Source organism: Papio anubis, chromosome 20 (genome assembly GCF_008728515.1).
Source record: "Papio anubis isolate 15944 chromosome 20, Panubis1.0, whole genome shotgun sequence".
NCBI lineage: Eukaryota > Metazoa > Chordata > Mammalia > Primates > Cercopithecidae > Papio > Papio anubis.
Genome location: NC_044995.1, coordinates 3,454,268 through 3,474,999, shown reverse-complemented (window position 1 = coordinate 3,474,999; position 20,732 = coordinate 3,454,268). Strand labels below are relative to the sequence as shown.

The window sequence follows — 20,732 nt, the reverse complement described above, 5'->3', positions numbered from 1 at the left end:
GGCCCCAGCTGCCTGCCCTGCGAACTGCTGCCGCACCAGCCCGGACTGTCAGCACAGGCCCATCCTGATGGAGGCCCCAGCCCATCCTGATGGAGGCCCCAGCCCAGTGCCTGCCCAACCGGTTTGCCCGCCTGTCCCCGCCCCTTCCCCAGCGCCTGCCTGTCCCGGTGCTCTCTGCTCTTGAGGACTGGACTCAGTCTTGTGTCCCCGGCCCTGGTAAGGAACGGAGATGCATCCCACAGCGCTGCCTAAGTCTCCTCAAGGCAGCCACGGGCCCAGGCACTTCTGCTGGTGGTGGGGGGGATGGACAAGGAGCTGGGATGCCAGCTCCTCCGTGGCCCAGCTATGTGACCTTGGGCAGGTGACTTCACTCTCCGAGCCTCGGCTTCCTCATTGCTGAGTGGGCACCTGCCTCTCATGGTTGCCGCGAGGGAGGCACGGGGTGGGAGTCCCCTCAGTCCAGGGCCTGGCGCGCCTGACTCGGGGCTGTGCTGACCCATTTACCTGGTGCTGCTCTAAATGGACGTCCATAGGACGAAGGCAACAGCACACACATCAAGGCTGGCTGCACCCTAGCTCCATCTTCCTCTCCACCACCCAGGGGGCCAGGTGTGATGCCCGCTTCACAGATGAGGACACTGAGGCCCAGAGAAGTGAAGTCCTCTGCCCCAGGGCAACAGAGGCAGAGCAGGGATTTGAAAGCAGACAGTGATTGCTACTCCCAGGCTTGCCAAGGCTCTGTCTCCTGCCTTTGAGGGCCAGCACTCAGTGACTGTCTCCCCACAGATGCCCTCTGAGGGGTGAAGGCTGGGGAGAGGCTGGGCAGGAGACGCCCTGGAGGCCCCTCAGCCCTCTGGGGCCCTGGCTCCCTGTGGCTGCTGGCGTGACGGGGTCAACAGTTGCTTCCCTGACAGACGGGGTGCTCTGATGGGGATGGGGGAGGCAGCCCCAGAACAGTGCCCAGGACAAGATAAAGGGAACCCACCCGGCCCTGGGTTCTGCCCAGGTGACCAAACACTGCTCCCCACGGCCAGAGCCAGGGCCTTTCCTGCTACCTGGGACCCGCTCTGTCTCCTCCCCGACCCTTCAAGCCGGTTGCTCTAGGAAGGTTCCTCCCTGGCCCATCAGGGAGGCGGGGCTGCCATCTGAGCGTGGGCATGTCTGCAGTGGACCTCCGTGCTAACCCCCCACACCCCTGGCCGGAACATGAAGCGTGGCTCAACGTAAACGAGACATCTCCGCAGGATGAGGTTGCTCCGGGCTGGGAGCATAGCAGCCAGGAGGCTGCTGGACACTAGGGGGAGCAGGTGTTTGGGGAGCGGGCCAGGCAGGGGCAGCACGGCAGAGGCAGACACAGGACAGAGCTACACTCAGCCAGGTGGGCTGGGAAGAGGTGACCCAGGCAGTGACTGACGGGGTGACTGGACCCCACTCTACAGGGAGTTTCTTTAGCAAGGGACCCCTTTCTCATCCCATTTGGGTCTCAACCCCCAGCCTTGGTTGGCGGCTGTGAGGCTGGGGCACTTACCCACATCAGGCAGCGGGTGGCGAAGCCCAGGAGTCCCCAGATGCTACAGATGTGAGCAGGGTGGAAGGGGGCAGCGTAAGGGCCACTCTGCCCATGGACGGGCAGCAGGAGTGCGTAGGGGCCACGTGTGTCCGTGGGGGTGTCTGGCCTCCCCCTACCCCATGCATCCCCAGCCCTGGCAGCCCCAGCCTGCCCCAGCCTACACTCCAGGCACTCCCAGCCCTGCTCCCCAGGAAGACGCTCCATTCCGTGCAGATCGCCGGGCAGAGGGCAGCCCCAGACTTGTTGACTCGGCAGAGATGCCAGCGAGGCCGCCCATGCCGGGGGCCAGCATCCCTCTGCCAGGAGCACGGGGAGGGAGGAAGCAGAGGGGGACCTGGCAGGGGAGGGAGGGTCTGAGGGGCATGGGAGCCAGAGAGGGTGCCCACTCCCCTGCAGGACCTGTGACAGTTGCTCCACAGATCCTCCCCTGCTGCTGTGAGTCAGATTCCACACACACAGCCTTTATTGAACAGCCTCTGGGCAGTGGGCAGGCAGGAGTCCCACTCCAGTCCTGACCGCAGCTGGGACCCCTTTGCCTCCTGTGACACCCCCACCTCGCTTTGATACCCACTTCCTGAGTAAATGTGACCCCTAGGGCCTGGGATCCCCAGCACTAGCCCCAACACCACCCCCAAATGCAGCGGCCTGGGGCCCAATGCAGCCGCCGTCTCCTGAGGCCGGTGAGACTGGGGGCAGCAGTGCAGCTCGGCGGGTGCGGGGCAGGCTTAGGATTTCGGAATCACCACCTGGAACTTACCTGGAAGAGAAGGCCTGGCTTAGGCTTGAGGATGGGATGGGAGAGAGGCAGAGGGCACCTAGACAGCTCTTAGGTGCTCACCCCTGTCCTGCACTAACACCCCAGTGGCTAGGTTGGGCTGTTTCCTCCCGCCCACGTGGCCGCATCCCTGGGCTGTGTGAGTAACCAGGGGCATGAGGGCCACGAATGTGGCCCCAGAGAGGCGCCCGGCACAGGCTTCTGTGGTATGCATCGCTCGGTCCTACCCCACGGGAGCCCTGGGGCCCCCCCACGAGTGGGCCTGGGGAACCAGCAGAGGGAAAATAACTGAAGGTTGGGGAGGTGGTGGGACAGGCTGTCCCCAGGCAGGAATGGGGTTCCAGCTGGTCTGACAGAGGACACCTAGTCAGGCAGGCTGAAGTTCCTTGGAGCCTGCCATCCCCCACATCGAAGGATCAGCAAGGATGATCCCACCTGGGATCCCGTGCTGGGAAAAGATGTTCAAAACAGCCAGACAGTTCTCTCTGCAGGGCTGGCGACGTCATAGAGCCAGGGGCACAGATGGGCCTGCACGGGCTGTGTGGCTGAGCAGGTGACTTAAACCTGGGCCTGCCTCCCAGGCACCCACACAGGAGTGGGGCTGGAACTCTGAAGGCCTCAGCAACTCAAGGGATGAGAAGAATCCCCCCATCCCGCCATGACTCACAGACGGGTAGGGCTGCCACGGAGGCGGTGACCACACTCTCAATGCCTAGGGTACAGAGGGCGCCGCGCAGGAGGCCGCAGGTGAAGGCCAGGAACTGAGGAGGGGACACAGACAAGCATGGGGAGAGGGGAGGCTGGCACCGAGGTCTGGGGCACTCCTTAGGCCTGGGGAGAGGCCTGACATGGGGTAGAGGCTGGGTAACAGGAGGAAGGGAGGTGTGGACAAGGCCCCAGCTCCCCCCATACCTTGGGTGCTTCCTCCAGATACTGCAGGCCAGAGGCCATCGGAAGGAGGAGGGGGAAGCTGTTGTCTTGCAGGACGTAGGTCCCCTGGGGGAGAGGAGAGGCCGGTGGGTGGGGGCGGGGCCTGCACATTTGAAGCGCAGGGAGGGGAAGCGGGAACCCAGGTCCTAGATTGGGCTGAGGTTGGGAAGTCCCCCTCCCTGAGAACCACTGGAGTCATGGCCTTGGCCTCCAGTGCTCCAGTAGGGCCCAGGGCTTCCAAACTCGGACTGGGTGCCCGTGCCCTGGGAGTGTGGGTCCTGCCCTCATCTCCCAGGGTCGTGCAGAAAAGCTGGGGACCCGGCCCAGGAAGCTGCAGAGGGGCAGGCACAGCCTGGGTGTTCACTGGGGGACTGGACCAGCTTGGGACAAGCAGCATCGCACTGGGGGGAGGGCAGGCCGCCAGCAGGGGCTTTCTGCCCATGCGTGGCTCACTCCTGGTAGGCTGGGGAAGTTCTGGAAACACCCCCTATGCCCCAGTGCAGCCTCCTGGCTTCCCTTAGAGGATCAGACAGAGCAAGAGCTGCAGCCACCTGTGGGAAGACTCTGGGCGGGTCCGGCAGCCGCTGCTGTGGCGCCGGGGCTTCCCCTCCCACTCTCCTGGTCTCGCCCTCAGGAGGGAGCCGGACGGGCGGGCTGGGGCGCTCCCACCTGGTGATTGGTGCGCAGGCTGTCCATCTGTTTCTGGAACACGGCCACCCACAGGTCTTTGCACAAGAACTTGAGGACATCCAGCTCCTCCCTGAAGGCCAGCGTCTCCCGGGGCAGTCTGGTGGGGCAGTGCCAGGCTGAGGCCGTGGGGCCAGGCCAGGAACAGGGAAGAAGCCAGGCCCATCTCCCACAGGGAGCAATGCAACCTCCCCGCCCAGGGCCTGCCCACCCCTGCCAGCTAGGCTCGGGGAGAGCAGGGGGCGCCGTGCTCACCTCTCGCCTAGAGCCTGGCCCACGCGGAACCCCATACCCTCCAGGACCGACAGGCTCATCTTCTGTCCCTAGAAGGCCAGGGGAGAGACGCTCAGGAGCCCTTGGCCACCTCGAACCTGGGGCCACCCAGGGGGGCACCTGCCAGGAGACCCGAAGACCGATTTGCCAGTGCCCATCAGTTCAGGGGTGAGCAGGGAGAGGCTCTGGCACAGCCTGGCCAGGGCAGGGGCAGGCCTCTAGGGCGCCAGGGCTCCCTCACCCACCTCTGCAGACCTCGCAGGCTCTCTGGATCCCCAGATCATCAGCCCCCAAGAACCAGCTCCTCCTTCCCCCAGGAACAATGGGGGTCTTCCCCAGGTTCCCTGCCCCCTGCATGACTCTTCCCGATAACACCGGTCACGCGCTGCACATGCGTTCAGCGCGAACCCTCACAATGCTCTGGGAAGTGGGAGCTGCGACTCCACCAAGAGGCTCCAGGTGACCTGCCCAAGGGCTGGAGGCTGGGCCACAGGAAAAGGAGCTGTGGAAGTCAACCATGATCATCATGCCTTATAATATTGGCCAAGATCCCTGGGGGTACACGTGGAAGCTCGGAACAGGCAGATCTTTGTTTGGGTGCTCGGGAAGGACAGTGGCAGCCATGTAGTGTCTGGAGGGTAGGCCAGGGTCCACACAGGAGGGGACTGTGCTGGCAGAGGCAGACCCCAGGCAGGAGGGCTGCACTCGGTGTCTGTCCACGTGCCTGTGTGTGTGGATGGCATGGCTGGAAGAGATGAGGTGTTCATGGATTTTTTTTTTTAAGAGATGTTGTCTCGCTTCATTGCCAGGTTGGAATGCAGTAGCCTGATCTCGACTCACTGCAACTTCCGACTCCTGGGTTCTAGCAATTCTCCTGCCTCAGCCTCCTGAGTAGCTGGGACTACAGGCGCCCACCACCACACCCGACTAATTTTTTGTATTTCAGTAGAGAAGGCGTTTCACTGTGTTGCCCAGGCTGGTCTCAAACTTCTGAACTAAGGCAATCCACCCACCTCGGCCTCCCAAAGTGCTGGGATTACAGGTGTGAGCCACTGCTCCTGGCAATTTTTCTTTTTTGGAGACAGAGTCTCACTGTTGCCCAGGCTAGAGTGCAGTGGTACGCTGTTGGCTCGCTGCAACCTCCGCCTCCCGTGTTCAAGCAATTCTCCTGCCTCAGCCTCCAGAGTAGCTAGGATTACAGGTGTGTGTGCCACCACACCTGGCTAATTTTTGTATTTTTGGTAGATATGGGGCTTCACCATGTTGGCCAGGCTGGTCTCAAACTCCTAGCCTCAAGTGATTTGCCCGCCTTGGCCTCCCGAAGTGCTGGGATTACAGGCAAAAGCCACTGCACCTGGCCATGGATTTTTTTTTTTTTTACTCCGGTGATTTGCTGCAAGCAGAGGAAGCGGGGGGCCCAGACTGGGGGCACACCAGAAACCCCAGGATGGCTTGGGCGTGAGATGCCAGGTTTCTCAGAGAAAGCCTGGCAGAGCAGAAGTGGGGGAACACAGGAGAGGGTGGTGTGTAGCCCTGAGCTGAAGGAAGCTCACCCTCCTGCTGGTTGCTCTCAGGAGCCTGCCGTCACCTGGCCTGAGCCCTGCAGCCCTCCCTCTCCTGCCCTCGACCCCCACTGTCACTGGGGAATGGCAGCTACGGCCTCCTCCCTCCAGGGCTGCACCATCAATGCGGCCATCCGAATGGGGATGGGAATTCTCTGCTTGGCTCCAGTCCTGGAGAGGGTGTCCCAGCCTGGAGAGGGTGTCCAAGGAAGGCTTCTTGCAGCCTGCTGGCCCAGCTGCCTCCATCCCTCCCTCACCCGCTCCACCCACTCAGGACACTTGCTTTCCTTGGTCGGGAAGGCTCAGACTTCTGGGCCTTTGTACTGACTTCCTTCCCTCCCTCCCTCCCTCCCAGTTTGCGTCCCCAGCACTGCCCACTGCGCACTGTCACTGGATGAGGACACAGCTCTGTGAAGGTGGGGACCCAGGCTGATCAATTCACATCCGGCCTTCGGCAGCCAACACAGGGCTTGGCATGTGGGTGGTGCTTAATAGACTGGCTGATGAGACAACGTGCATCAACAAAGGACACAGTAAGTCCTCACCTAATGCTGTCAACGGGCTCTGGGAAACTACGGCTTTAAGCAAAATGACACATGATGAAACCAATTTCACGCAGGTTAATTAACATAAACAAGAGCGAAGTTCCAATGCCATGTTTCTGGTACAAAAACATCACCAAACTTCTAAATAAGAATGAAAACGTAATATTAAACACTGAAATAAATGTGAGCTACACATACATTTGAGAAAGATTAGGCCGGGCGCAGTGGGTCACTCCTGTAATCCTAGCACTTTGGGAGGCCGAGGCAGGGGGATCACCTGAGGTCAGGAGTGCAAGACCAGCCTGGCCAACACGGCAAAGCCCTGTCTCTACTAAAAATACAAAAATTAGCTGGGCATGGTGGCAGGCACCTGTAATCCCAGCTACTTGGGAGGCTGAGGCAGGAGAATTGCTTGAACCCGGGAGACGGAGGTGTCAGTGAGCCAAGATCATCCCACTGCACTCCAGTCTGGGCGACAAAAGTGAGACTCTGTCTCAAAAAAATAAATAAAGATTAAAACAAGTAAGATAGGCTGGGCACGGTGGCTCATGCCTGCAATCCTAGCACTTTGTGGGTCACTTCAGCCTGAGTTTTGTTTTTTTTTTTTTTGAGACGGAGTCTCCCTCTGTCACCCAGGCTGGAGTGCAGTGGCGCGATCTCAGTTCACTGCAAGCTCTGCCTCCCAGGTTCAAGTCATTCTCCTGCCTCAGCCTCCCGAGTAGCTGGGACCACAGGCGCCCGCCACCAAGCCCGGCTAAGTTTTTTGTATTTTTAGTAGAGACAGGGTTTTACCTTGTTAGCCAGGATGGCCTCCATCTCCTGACCTCGTGATCCACCCGCCTCGACCTCCCAAAGTGCTGGGATTACAGGCGTGGGCCACCATGCCCAGCTGAGCCCAGGAGTTCGAGTCTAGCCTTTGCGACATGGCAAAACCCCTTCTCTACAAGAAATACAAAAGTTAGCTGTGCGTGGTGCACATGTGTCCCAGCTACTTGGGAAGCTGAGGCAGGAGGATCCTATACGCCAGCCCAGGCAACAGAGCAAGACCCTGTCTTAAAAAATAAATAAAAAACAAAAAACCAGGAAGACATTTACTCACTTCCTCCAGCTCAGGGTCCTGGGGGGCTAGAGCCTGTCCCAGCAGGGCCAAAAGCAGGAATGGACCCTGGACAGGATGCCATCCCATCACAGGGCGCACACGGGTCCATATCACTCACGCTGGGCCTATGGAGACCCGGGAGCTCACCTAGCGGACACACCCCAAGGATGCACAAGGAAAGGAGTGCCCAGAGGAACCTGCACCAGCACAGGGAGAACCTGCAACCACCACCCAGACAGTGGTCCCGGGAATCAGTATTTTTTCCTCATCAATGTCACAACACAACATTATTCCAGGACCGGCATACTGTGCGGCAGGCGTTTTCTACAGTCCTCTTGTTTTACCTTTCCAGCCTCACAGGAGGCTGTATTTCCAGATGGAAACTGGGGCTCCGAGGTTAAGAACCCGACCAAGGCACCCTCAGCACAGGACTGTCTTTCACACCCCAGCAGGTCCACATAGGAGGGTGGGTGGGGTGACAGCCATGGCTGTTGAGGGCCTCATGGAAGTGGGGTGTGCTCGGAATGGGGGAGGCGCTGAGCTGAGGTCGCCCATATCTGAAGCTAAGGTGCCCCTTCCTCTGCCTGGCCCCTTGCCAGGCCTTGTCCTCCTGGGTGACAACGACACGGCTTCCTGTTGCACTGGCTCCCTCTGGTGTCCTTAGGCACAGCAGGGCTGGCCACACAGCAGAGGCTCAGGGAAGGGGCCGATGACTGCAGGAGAAGGGCAGGTGTGTGAGAGAGACAGGGTGGGAAGAGACCCCTGCCTGTGGGTCCTTCATAGCAGCACTACCAGCAGTGCAGGTGCAGAACCACCACCCGGGGCCAGATCCACCCCAGCACTTACCATGTGTGCGACCTGGGCCAGTGGTTGAATGTCTGTGCCTCAGTTTCCTCATGTAAAAAGGAGGGTCATTTTGTCTGTTTGTTTTTTTTTTTTTTTTTTGAGACGGAGTCTTGCCCCAGGCTGTGCCCCAGGCTGGAGTGCAGTGGCGCGATCTCGGCTCACTGCAAGCTCCGCCCCCCCGGGTTCACGCCATTCTCCTGCCTCAGCCTCCCAAGTAGCTGGGACTACAGGCGCCCACCACCTCGCCCGGCTAATTTTCTTGTATTTTTAATAGAGACGGGGTTTCACCGTGTTAGCCAGGATGGTCTCGATCTCCTGACCTCGTGATCCGCCCGTCTCGGCCTCCCAAAGTGCTGGGATTACAGGCTTGAGCCACCGCGCCCGGCCTTGTCTGTTTGTTTTTGAGACAGGGTCTCATTCTGTCACCCAGGCTGCAGTGCAATGGCACGATCTTGGCTCACTGCAGCCTCTACCTCCTGGGTTCGGGTGATCCTCCTACATCCGCCTCCCAAGTAGCTGGGACTACAGGTGTGAACCACCATGCCTGGCCCAAAGGAGGGGAATATTAATGGCAGCTACCTCCGGGATCCTCACCAGGAGTAAGGGTTGGTAAAGGCAACCTGAGTACTTCAAGGCAGCTCTGGGAGCCTTACTTATTGTCATTCACAGCCTCCACGTCTGTCAAACGAGGAGACGGCACCAGCCAATGACGGATGAAGCCCTTGGCTGGAGGAAAACCCCAGGAAGGAAGGGGGTCTGTTCTGTGGGCTCCTGTAGCCAGCACCTAGAACAGCCTGGTGGCTGCGGCTCCTGTGTCACCTCCTCCTGCAGCACAGCTCCTGGAGGTAGGGCCCAGGCTCCACTCTGAGAGAACACATCTGTGTCCCTGCGCATAAGGGCACCTTCATGTCCCTCTTTCGTTCATGCCACAAACATTTCTTGGTGTCCTCCAGGAGCTCACCTACTGTGCCTGGTGGGGTTGACAGGTGCCCAGATGATGCCAACTGACAATCTAGGAAGGGCTGGGAGACTGAGTGCAAGGGGCCCGGGCAGTGCCGTGCAGAGCTTGCCCTCCAGGGGGAGCCAGAGGGGGCAGGCATTCCAAGCAAAGGGCATGTGCCAAGGCAGGGGTGAGAAGCGGGAAGGGAAGGGGCCCTCAGAGTGGGCTGCAGGGAGGGCATTTTCCCCTGCAGGCAAGTGCAGCCAACCCGAGGGTCAACGCAGCCCACGGTGCCTGAATGTCGGCCACAGTGGGCCACAGGCTCAGTCCCTGCCCTGCTGGAGCTGGCGTTTTACCCGGGGAGTGGGCAAAGATGCAACGGCCAGCTTCACTATGCTCACAGCGACTGCCAAGAGGAAGGCAGGGCGTGCTATGAGGGTGCACGTCCATCCCTAGGAAGCACCCCGACTGCGCTGAGCCTGAGGGAAGAGGAAGAGTTCAACAGCCGGAGTGGGCTGTGAAGGCACACCAGGCCCAAGTCACAGCCATGACGGCAGCCCCCGGAAGGGTGAGTCGGGGTAGAGAGTCAGTGGGGTCCATCAGCCAGGCCAGGAGCGTGGAGTCTGAAGGGGTTCCAGCAAGTTCAGCTTTTCCCTTCACAAACTTCACACTGCCTGGGTTTGAATCTTGGCCCTGCCACTCACTGGCTGTGTGACCCTGGGCAGATTATCCAACCATCCCATGCCTCAGTCTCCCCACATGCGCCACGGGGCTAATGGCAGTGCCTGCTCACAGTGGCGGTGTGACTGGCAGGTGGCAATGGCTGGATACGCGGCTGCGTGACTGCTGGCCTCACTGTACCCAGCCCTCAACAGGGGCCATTCAGATCCCTGCTGAACTGAAAAGGGATGTGGGGAATCACGGCAAAAGGGAGGGGCCGGGCCGGGCGCGGTGGCTCAAGCCTGTAATCCCAGCACTTTGGGAGGCCGAGGCGGGTGGATCACGAGGTCAGGAGATCGAGACCATCCTGGCTAACATGGTGAAACCCCATCTCTACTAAAAATACAAAAAACTAGCCGGGCGTGGTGGCGGGCGCCTGTAGTCCCAGCTACTCGGAGGCTGAGGCGGGAGAATGGCGTGAACCCGGGAGGTGGAGCTTGCAGTGAGCCGAGATCGCGCCACTGCACTCCAGCCTGGGCGACAGAGCAAGACTCCGTCTCAAAAAAAAAAAAAAAAAAAAAAAAAAAAAAAAAAAAAAAAAAGGGAGGGGCCGAGGAGGAGCAGGAGACAGGGAAGAAAGGGCGGAGCAGGAAGGGAGAAGCCTCCACCCACCTCATCACAGGGAGACTTGGTGGCGTCCATGCCCGTGTCACTGCAAAAGCTCTTCAGAGATCAGGGGTTTATCTTTTTTAAAAACAGAAAGGGCTGGGCGTGGGGGCTCTTGCCTGTAATCCCAGCACTTTGGGAGGCCAAGGCGGGAGGATCACTTGAGGTTAGGAGTTTGAGACCAGCCTGGCCAACATAGCAAAACTCTGTCTCTACTAAAAATACAAAAATTAGCCGGGCGTGGTGGCGTACACCTGTAATCCCAGCTATTCAGGAGGCTGAGCTACCAGGATCGCTTGAACCCGGGAGGCAGAGGTTTCAGTGAGCTGAGATCACGCCACTGCATTCCAGCCTGGGCGACAGAGCAAGACTCAGTCTCAAACAAAACAAAACAAAACAAAAACCAAAAACAAAACAGAAGAGCTGGCCAGACAGAGACTCTCCCATTCATATGAATCTGCCAGAGCCCAGCCCAGAGCCGGTGCATTTCTGGGGCTCCCCATGCCTGCCTCTGCTGAGTTTACACACAGACCGGATGAAAGGAAAGGCAGAAAGGAAGTCTTATCAGTATCGGTGCTAATGACATCCACCACACAGGAAGGATCAATCAGACACAAAGCAGAGTTCCTGGAAATGAACAAATATGGTGGCCAAAATCAACACTTTTTAACAAGGGCATTGAATTGCAGAGAAACCTGTAAGACAGATAACACCTCCCAGCAAGAAGAAAAACAGGAGGGAGGAAAAAATGAGAGAAAAGCTACAAGATGCTTGGAAGAGATGCAGGAAGTCTAATCTTCCCTGCGGTGCCTACAGGACATACAGGGAACAATGCAGAAGAAATCATCAGAGATCACAGGAGAAAAATGTCCTGAGCTAAACGAAGATCCACATGTCCAGACTGAAGCCGAGGGGTGAGCTCTAAGGAGGATGAATGGAAAATGCAAACCAAAGCCCCTTCAGACACTTGGGAACAGAGAACATTCTGCCCTGAAGTGGGAGGGAGGCGGGTGGGGGCCATGTGCTCCGCCCCTTCCTGTCTCTTGTGTCTGCCCTACCCCTCCATTGTTTTTTAGGCACCTGCTAGCTCCTGGGCAGAGGCTGACCCTGTTCAACGCCCACCTGCAGAGCTACTCTGTGCCATGCCCAGGGGTGTGGTGGGGAACCCAGGGAAGGCGCAGCCCTGGTTAAGAAAAGCACAGAGAGAGAAGTGCTGGCACACGGATGGGTGAGTGAGGGGTGGTGCGAGAAGCCTGCAGGACTTCCCCGCTGTCGCCCTCAACTCTCCTCCCTCATCCAGCAAGGCGCCCTGAGCAAGTCCAGATCCTGCCTCTGCCCACTCAGAACTCCCCATCCTGTCCCCTGGCCCGGCCCAGAAGGTTCGCCCGACACAGCCTCTGCCCTAAGCTGCAGCAGCGGGGCCCTTCCCAGGCCAATCTCCATCCAGTCCATTCCTGTGGCCAGGAAGGCATTTCTAGAATGTAAATCTGAGCCAGGTGCACCTCAGTTTAAACCCTGCTATGGTTCCCACTGCCTTCAGGATGGAACCCCAGTTAGCAGAAGGGCCTCGCTGGGGCTCCCAGCCTCAGATGCTCAGAGCGGCATTCCAGGGAGGGATCTACCTATCTGACAGCTGCTCCGCCCGTCCCACACCCTCCTCAGATAAGGGGCTGCCCAAGTGCACTCTCGAGGCGTGGTGGATGGAGGCCTGGCCCAGCAGGGCTGTTCTCGGGGTGCCTCGGGTCTGGTCTCAGACAGTGGGTGACAGCGCCTTAGCTCTTTACTACATGCACTCAGAGGAATCCTCTCTTTGCCCAAGGCTTCCCTTATCTTCAAAGCCTCTGAGGTAGAAAAGCCACAGCCGCTTCCTCCAAGGGCTTCTCCTGCTTAGAGAACAAAGGCCTTCCTGGCCCCTCTGGCCGGTCCTCCAGTTCACAACCTGTGACAGCCCAGGAGAACGGCCACAAATAACCACCGTACCAGGCAGGATAGGTGGTCACAAAAGCCCTACACACTGGCTATGGCTCCTGGGCACCTGTGCTGTGGGGACAGAGATGAAGAAGCCACCATCCCTGTCCTCAAGGAGCTCTGGAGCTGGTGGGAAAGGCAGGCCTGCACTACCCAGAAGCCCTGAGGCCAGAAGCCTGAGTTCTAATTTTGCCTTTGAGTCTTGCTGAACGGCCTGGGGAAGTCCCTTCTTCTCCCAAGCATGGGTCCCTCCTCTGTGAATCGGGAGGGCTGTCCTGAGGACTAAATGCAGTCAGCACTGTGCAAGTACTGCACAGATGCCCTCAGGAAACGGGAGGCCTGTCTGGTTCAGAGGAACCCTTTTGGGCCAAAGAGAAGGAATGGAGAGAGGAGGTGGGGCCAATAAAGAGAAAGGACTGAGGAAATGAAGCCGTTTCTCATGACAGGCCCCCTGAAAAACAGGGCTCCCCAGGAGGAAGGAGTGCGGGGAAACGCTGCAGTTCTTGCCCCTGGCTGCACCGAGAGCCACCTGGGAGCTTTCTGAGGCCTGACACTCAGGCCTCACCCCAGTCGGGTTTGTCGTAGTCTCTGGTGTGGGACTCCAGCATCAGAATGTACTGGCAGCTGGGTAGGGAACCCCTGCCCAAGATCCCAGGCACATTCATGTGCTCTAAAAGGCAGAGCTGGGTAAGCCAGTTTCCCACACTCGCTTGACCACAGAAACCCATTAAAATCCCTCCCAGGGCAAATACTAGGAAATGCAAGTGAGAGTTTACAGCACAGGCTTTGGAAGTGGGAGGCCTGGTTGCGCTCCTGACTCTGCCACTTGAGAGCATGGAACTCCGTTCATCAAAGCCTCTGCCGCCTCATCTATAAACCAGGGAGGACCATGCCAACCTCTCTGGATCATCAGAAGATCAAATGAAATCAAAAGTGAGAAGCCATGAGTGCGCACAGGAAGCACTCATATTGGGGGAGGGAGGAAGCAGCTAGCACTGCTCATAAACCAAATGAATCCCAGTTCCCACCCATCCCCACCCACCACGACACAGGCTCTGCGTTCACCTCCTCAACATGTCCACGCTGAGGACCCACTAAGAGCCAGGGCATATAGTGGTCATCAATACACACCCAGGCCCATCCCACACAAAGTACACTCCGGCAGGGGGAGATGCATGGGAATCAAAGGATCACACAGATACACAATTCAGATGCATCCTGGCAGGGCATGGTGGCTCACACCTGTAACCCCAGGTGTGAGTTTTTGGGAGGCTGAGGCCGGAGGATCGCTTGAGCCCAGGAGTTCAAGGGCAGCCTGGGCAACATTGTGAGAACCCATCTCTACAAAAAATTTAAAAATTAGCAGAGGCCGGGCATGGTGGTGGCTCAAGCCTGTAATCCCAGCACTTTGGGAGGCTGAGACGGGCGGATCACGAGATCAGGAGATCGAGACCATCCTGGCTAACCCGGTGAAACCCTGTTTCTACTAAAAAATATAAACAACTAGCTGGGCGAGGTGGCGGGCGCCTGTAGTCCCAGCTACTCCGGAGGCTGAGGCAGAAGAATGGTGTAAACCCGGGAGGCGGAGCTTGCAGTGAGCTGAGATCTGGTCACTGCATTCCAGCCTGGGCGACAGAGCGAGACTCCGTCTCAAAAAAAAAAAAAAAAAAAAAAAAAAATTAGCAGGGCATGGTAGTGTGCACTCCTAGCTACTCAGGAGGCTGAGGTGGGAGGATCACTTGAGCCCAGGAGTGTGAGGCTACAGTGAACTATGATCATGCTACTGAACTCCAGCTTGGGTGACAGAGCAAGACTCTCTTAAAAAAAAAAAAAAATCAGATACATCCTTATTGAGTATGATGAAGCCTACCAAGAAAAAAGTGGGAGAGGGAGACCAGAAGAATGTATAAAGGAGATCCAAATTGGACTGGGGGCTCAGGGAAGGCATCCCTGAGGAAGGGATTGTTGTGCTACGATCTGAAGGATTAATAGGTGTTAGCATGGTGAAGATGTGACAGGTGGAATGGGCTGGGAGAAGGGAGCAGGCTCATTTAACAGGAGCAGAGGGGAAAGCGCTGGACCAGGGCAGAGGAGGGGCCACGTGGGAAAGGCATTTAGACAGCAGACTGGGCAGAGCCTGGGGCAGGGTTGCAGGTGAGGGAGAAAAGGCAGCTGTCAGGACTCCGGGGTTTCTGGTTTGAAGGCCAGGAAGGATATGGAGTGTTCAGACATTACTACCCACCCCCAGGCTGATGCATACTCTCTGGGCCATGCTGTATCTTCCTCATAGCAGTTACACAATGTACCAGATACTTTACTTATTTACTTGTCTGTCTTCTCCAATGATGACAAAGCTCTAGGAGGACAAAAATTTTTGATGGCTCACTGAGTAATCCCCATGTTTTTTTAGAGACAGGGTCTCACTCTGTCACCCAGGCTGGAGTGCAGTGGCATGATCATAGCTCACTGCAGCCTTGAACTCCTGGGCCCAGGCGATCCTCCCACCTCAGGCTCCTGAGTGGCTGGTAGTATAGGCACATGTCATCACACCCAGCTAATTTTAAAAATATCTTGGCCGGGCGCAGTGGCTCACGCCTGTAATCCCAGCACTTTGGGAGGCCGAGGCGCGCAGATCACGAGGTCAGGAGATTGAAACCATCCTGGCTAACATGGTGAAACCTCGTCTCTACTAAAAATACAAAAAACAAAAAAACAAAAAAAAAAAACACACAATTAGCCAGGAGTGGTGGCGGGCACCTGTAGTCCCAACTACTCGGGAGGCTGAGGCGGGAGAATGGCGTGAACCCATGAGGTGGAGCTTGCAGTGAACCAAGATTGCGCCAGCCAGCCTGGGCAATAGAGCGAGACTCTGTCTCAAAAATAAATAAAAAATAAAAATAAAAAAATAAAAATTTTAGAGGTGGGGTCTTGCTATGTTGCCCAGGCTAGTCTTGAACACTGGGCCTCAAGTGATCCTCCCACCTCTGCCTCCTGAGTACCTGGGATTACAGGTGCAAGTGCCACAGCTGGCTAAATGCATTTTTGATTTATGATGTTTTCTGTTTTGTTTTTTTTTTTGAGACAGGGCCTCACTCTGTCGCCCAGGCTGGAGTGCAGTGGCCGGATCTCCGCTCACTGCAAGCTCCGCCTCGCAGGTTTACACCATTCTCCTGCGTCAGCCTCCCAAGTAGCTGGGACTACAGGCGCCCACCACCTCGCCTGGCTAGTTTTTTGTATTTTTTCAGTAGAGACGGGGTTTCACCATGTTAGCCAGGATGGTCTCGATCTCCTGACCTCGTGATCCGCCCGTCTCGGCCTCCCAAAGTGCTGGGATTACAGGCTTGAGTCACCGCGCCGGGCTGATTTATGTTTTCAACTTATGACAAGTTTATATCTGTATGTCGAGATGGTAACAAGCAACATCCTCCCTGGGGCTTCTAATCCTAGAAGGAAACCAGAGCCAATAAAAATGTCTTACATGGCCGGGCACAGTGGCTCATGACTGTAATCCTAGCACTTTGGGAGGCCCAGACGGGCGGACCACGAGGTCAGGAGATCGAGACCATCCTGGCTAACACAGTGAAACCCTGTCTCTACTAAAAAAAAAAAAAAATACAAAAAATTAGCCAGGGGTGGTGGTGGGTGCCTGCAGTCCCAGCTACTCGGGAGGCTGAGGCAGGAGAATGGTGTGAACCCGGGAAGCGGAGCTTGCAGTGAGCTGAGATCCAGCCACTGCACTCCAGCCTGGGCGACAGAGCGAGACTCCTTCTCAAAAAAAAAAAAAAAAAAAATTAGCTACGCATGAGCCTTTGAGGCGGACAATGCAGGGAGCCAACACTGCGACACTACACTCCAGCATGGGTGACAGAGTGAGATCCCCCATCTCAAAAACAAAACAAGGACAGGCACGGTGGCTCATGCCTGTAATCCCAGCACTCTGGGAGGCCAAGGCAGGCAGATCGCCTGAGGTCAGGAGTTCAAGACCAGCTTGACCAACATGGAGAAATCCCATCTCTACTAAACACACAAAATTGGCTGGACGTGGTGGCACATGCCTGTAATCCCAGCTACTCCGGAGGCAGAGGCAGGAGAATCGCTTGAACCCAGGAGGCGGAGGCTGTGGTGAGCCAAGATTGTGCCATTGCACTCCAGCCTGGGCAACAAGAGCGAAACTCCGTCTCAAAAACAAAAACAAAGACAAAAGGCCATGTGCCCTAGCTCATGCCTATAATCCCAGCACTTTGGGAGGCCAAGGCACATGCATCACCTGGGGTCGGGTGTTCTGAGACCAGCCTGGCCAATGTGGCAAAACCCCATTTCTACTAAAAATACAAAAATTAGCCAGTAGTGGTGGTGCCAGCTGCGCTTGTGGTCCCAGCTACCTGGGAGGCTGAGAAGTGGGATGATCGCTTGAACCTAGGAGGTCGAGGTAGCAGTGAGCCATGATTGCATCACTGCACTCCAGGCAGCCTGGACGACCGATCAGGACCCTGTCATGCATGCACACACACACACTCCCAGGCCAGTCGTGGTAGTTCACGCTTGTAATCCCAGCACTTTGGGAGGCCCAGGCGGAAGAATCACTTGAGTCTAGGGGTTCAAGACCAGCCTGGGCAACATGGCAAAACCCCATCTCTCTTTTTTTTTTTTCCTGAGACGAGTCTCGCTCTGTTGCCCAGGTTGGAGTGCAATGGCACAATCTTGGCTCACTGCAACCTCCGCCTCCCAGATTCAAGCCATTCTCCTGTCTCAGACTCCAGAGTAGCTGGGATTACAGGTACCTGCCATCATGCTCGGCTAATTTTTGTAGAGACAGGGTTTCACCATGTTGGCCAGGCTGGTCTTGAATTCCTGACCTCAGGTGATCCAACCGCCTCGGCCTCCCAAAGTGCTGGGATTACAGGCGTGAGCCACAGCACCCAGCCGGCATATTTCAGTTTGTTATTTGACTCCCCAGTGAAATGTAAGCCTCACGAGGACAGGGATTCTGTCTTAGAACAGTGCCTGGAATACAACAGACACTCAATAAGTGGGTGTCGAATGAATAAATGTCCCATGCTGAGGCTCAGGTACGTTATGATGCTCATTTTACAAAAGAGAAAACTAGGACACACAAAGATTAAGTCATTGGGTCGCACACCTTGTGAATGCCGAGTACTCAGCACACGCCCAATAACAGCATTATTATGATTACTTGCCGCTTACTCAGGCCGTGAGCTAAGTGCTTTACCCTGAGTCATCTCGCTCAATTTAGCAATAACCCCAAGCCGGCACCTTCGCGAACCCCACTTTCCAGAGGAGGAAGCCAGCGCCAGATGTTGCCCTGCAAGGCCGGGGCTGGGTCGGGGTTCGAACCCGGACGTCTGACAGGCCCTCCGCTCTCCCCGAGGCGTTACAGTGGTGGCCCCCACTTCCTCCCCACGGGACCCGGCGCTCACCCCCGGACCGGGGTCGGGGTCGTGAGCCCACAGCTCCGCCACCATCTCCGTGTGAAGAAACTCGAACAGCACAGTGTCCGCCATGAGCCCTCCTCGCGCGCCTAAAGATGCGCCCAGCGCTTCCCGCTCTCATTGGCCAGGCTTGGTAAGCCACGCCTCTCAAGTCACGGCGCGAGCCCTCCTACTCCCGCTTCCGCTGGTGTTTTAGACTAGCCCCGCCTCCCCACCTCCGGCTCAGGTGGTGTGCGCGTGAGCCTGGGATACTAGGGGGCGGGCCTACTCCTCCTCTGGCCGCACGTGACAACATCTTCTGCAACTTGCTGCCGTCCCTTCCCTATTTCCGGGTTCTTGAGCATTCCTATTGGCCAAATTACTGGTTACACGTGACATACTCGGCTTTTAAAATCCCTATTTGTCCATTCCAGACTTTCCTCGTCGCACAACCTGGAAAAGCCGGCCCAGCCGCTTCTCTATTGGCGGTTCCTCCATTCATGTGATCTTCTGCACACTCCCTCAAAGCTGATGTTGAGAACTTGCATCCTGATTGGTAGTCGAGCGAATCCACATGACTTGGCCGCTAATGCCCGCCCAACCCGCTCCCCTATTGGTCGAGATTGCAGCCCTTCAGCTGCCACGGTGAGGACTCGGCACTCGGGCAAGGAAGAGGATCCCGCAGGCTCGGAGCGTTAGCTGCCGGGTACGGTCTTTGGCGATAGCGCTTCCCCCATCCCATGAGTGCCCCCAGCGGAGTCCAGTCGGACTGTCATCCTTTCTGCGACTCTGGCACTGGTCCCGAGCAGCTCAAGGGCCCGAGTGCTTCCGGGTCTGAGATTGGCATGGTGGACCAGGTGGAGGGTGTGGCCGCTACTAGGAGGCAAATTCGTAAAGAGTTCGGCTTGGGACTCCGGGAACTCGGGCCCCAGATCCCTGATGGAGCTGGTCTTCAGTTTCCCCATCTGTACGCTGAAGGGCCTGGGGTCCAGTAACCCTCATCATCACCCAGTTTACAGAAGAGGAAACTGAGGCCCAGGCAGGGGGAGCAACTGACCCCAAGTCGTTAAGAGAATCAGCGAAGGGGCTGGGAATCCAGGACCTGCGCCTTTTACCCACCGCGGCGCCCGTCTCACGTGCAGTCCCTTCGCTTTTCTGCCCTAGCTCGGCGCCATGGCGTCCCAGGGTCGTCGGCGGAGGCCCCTGCGGAGGCCGGAGACGGTGGTGCCTGGGGAGGCGACCGAGACGGATTCCGAGCCCTCTGTGTCCTCGTCGGAGGAGGAGGAGCTGTACCTGGGTCCCTCGGGCCCGACGCGCGGCCGCCCCACGGGGCTGAGGGTGGCTGGGGAGGCCGCAGAGACCGACTCGGACCCGGACCCGGAGCCGGAGCCAACGGCCGCGCCGAGGGACCTGCCTCCGCTCGTGGTGCAGCGGGAATTGGCGGAGGAGACCTGGGGCGCGGAAGAGGCCCCGGCGCCCGCCCCTGCGCGCTCGCTCCTGCAGCTTCGGCTGGCGGAGAGCCAGGCGCGGCTGGACCACGACGTGGCGGCCGCGGTGAGCGGTGTTTACCGCCGTGCGGGCCGCGACGTGGCCGCCCTGGCTGGTAGGCTGGCGGCAGCCCAAGCGGCGGGGCTGGCGGCGGCCCACAGCGTGCGCCTGGCGCGCGGGGACCTTTGTGCTTTGGCCGAGCGTCTGGACATCGTGGCTGGCTGCCGCTTGCTGCCGGACATCCGCGGCGTGCCGGGGACCGAGCCTGAGCAAGACCCGGGGCCGCGGGCCTAGCCATGATTCTACTTCCCAACCCGACTGCAATTTGGGGGTAGGCCTTGCTGCCTCTGGGACCTGACTCTGTCCCCTGTGTCTCTTATGACCCCCCACCCCCCGCTCCCATCTTAGTGCCACCCATGGGGGCTAATCCGGTCCCCTTGGATAATGCTTTATGTTGGATATAGTTCAACCCCTACTGTGGAGACCAGGGCCCCACTACACTTAGATCTGGTTCCTCCACCTATCCTGACCCTGCCGCCTAGTTCTGAGCCTTACCCTGCGGCTTGGCTCCAGCCTTTGATAAATAGTTGCTCCCTAATCTGTTTCCACCCTGGGGGCTCATCATGTCATATTTTGTCTTTTGCCTTTCTTTTCACGCTCGCTCGCTCTCTTTTTTTTTTTTTTTTTTTAGACAGGGTGTGTATCTGTCACCCACGCTAGAGTGCAGTGGCAGAATTATCACTCACTGCAGCCTCGACCTCCTGGGCTCAAGTGATCCTCCCAGCTCAGCCTTCCAGAGTAGCCGGGACTGCAGACCTACACCACCATGCCCAGTTGCCTGGTTAATTTTTTTTTCTGACAGTTTGAAGAGGGGAGAAGGTCTCACTGTGTTGCCCAGGCTGGTCTCAAACTCCCGAGAAAAGGCTCAAGCGATTCTCCCACCCTGGCGTCCCAAAGTGCTGGGGTTACAGGTGTGAGCCATCACACCCGGCTGTGCTCTTTCTGAGTGTTTCTGCTTGTGGTGGGGGGCTTGTTCCCGCTCTTCCCACAGGAACCCAGGATGTGGCACAGCTTCCCTGCCGTCTTCCTTCACTCAATTGCCTACGCCTCCCATCCTAGCTCCACCTCCAGAACTGCCCTCCCCCTGGGCTGGGTGCTTGTTTTGTTTTTAGAGACAGGGTCTCACTCTGTCGCCCAGGCTGGAGTGCAATGGCGTGATCTCGGCTCACTGCCACCTCCATCTCCAGAGTTCAAGTGATTCTCTTGCGTCAGCCTTCCGAGTAGCTAGGATTAC

The 20,732-nt window shown here is 57.6% G+C and overlaps 2 protein-coding genes across 6 annotated transcripts; one reads left to right on the top strand and one right to left on the bottom strand.

The window, feature by feature from the left end:
* Nucleotides 1-551: 551 nt before the first annotated feature.
* TRAPPC6A (trafficking protein particle complex 6A) lies at nucleotides 552-18,068 on the bottom strand. Of its 5 annotated transcripts, none has more exons than XM_021931186.1 (7): nucleotides 17,960-18,068; nucleotides 4,218-4,285; nucleotides 3,945-4,062; nucleotides 3,258-3,341; nucleotides 3,013-3,106; nucleotides 1,529-1,571; nucleotides 552-663 (listed from the first exon to the last, which is right to left on the bottom strand). In XM_021931186.1, the coding sequence occupies exons 1-6, from the start codon at nucleotides 18,041-18,043 to the stop codon at nucleotides 1,534-1,536; spliced, it is 486 nt and encodes a 161-aa protein (XP_021786878.1). In that variant the 5' UTR covers nucleotides 18,044-18,068; the 3' UTR covers nucleotides 552-663; nucleotides 1,529-1,533. The 5 variants fall into 5 exon arrangements, 4 of the variants coding, with proteins under 4 accessions (XP_021786878.1, XP_021786879.1, XP_003915751.1 ...); XR_002518998.1 differs by having other exon boundaries at nucleotides 589-663; nucleotides 4,218-4,355; XM_021931187.1 differs by lacking the exons at nucleotides 552-663; nucleotides 1,529-1,571 and adding an exon at nucleotides 2,011-2,327 and having other exon boundaries at nucleotides 4,218-4,355.
* Nucleotides 18,069-18,561: 493 nt separating this feature from the next.
* On the top strand, nucleotides 18,562-20,067 carry BLOC1S3 (biogenesis of lysosomal organelles complex 1 subunit 3). The gene is made up of 2 exons (XM_021931185.2): nucleotides 18,562-18,656; nucleotides 19,115-20,067. Exon 2 carries the CDS (start codon nucleotides 19,124-19,126, stop codon nucleotides 19,730-19,732), a length of 609 nt encoding a protein of 202 aa, XP_021786877.2. The 5' UTR covers nucleotides 18,562-18,656; nucleotides 19,115-19,123; the 3' UTR covers nucleotides 19,733-20,067.
* The last annotated feature ends 665 nt before the right edge of the window (nucleotides 20,068-20,732 follow it).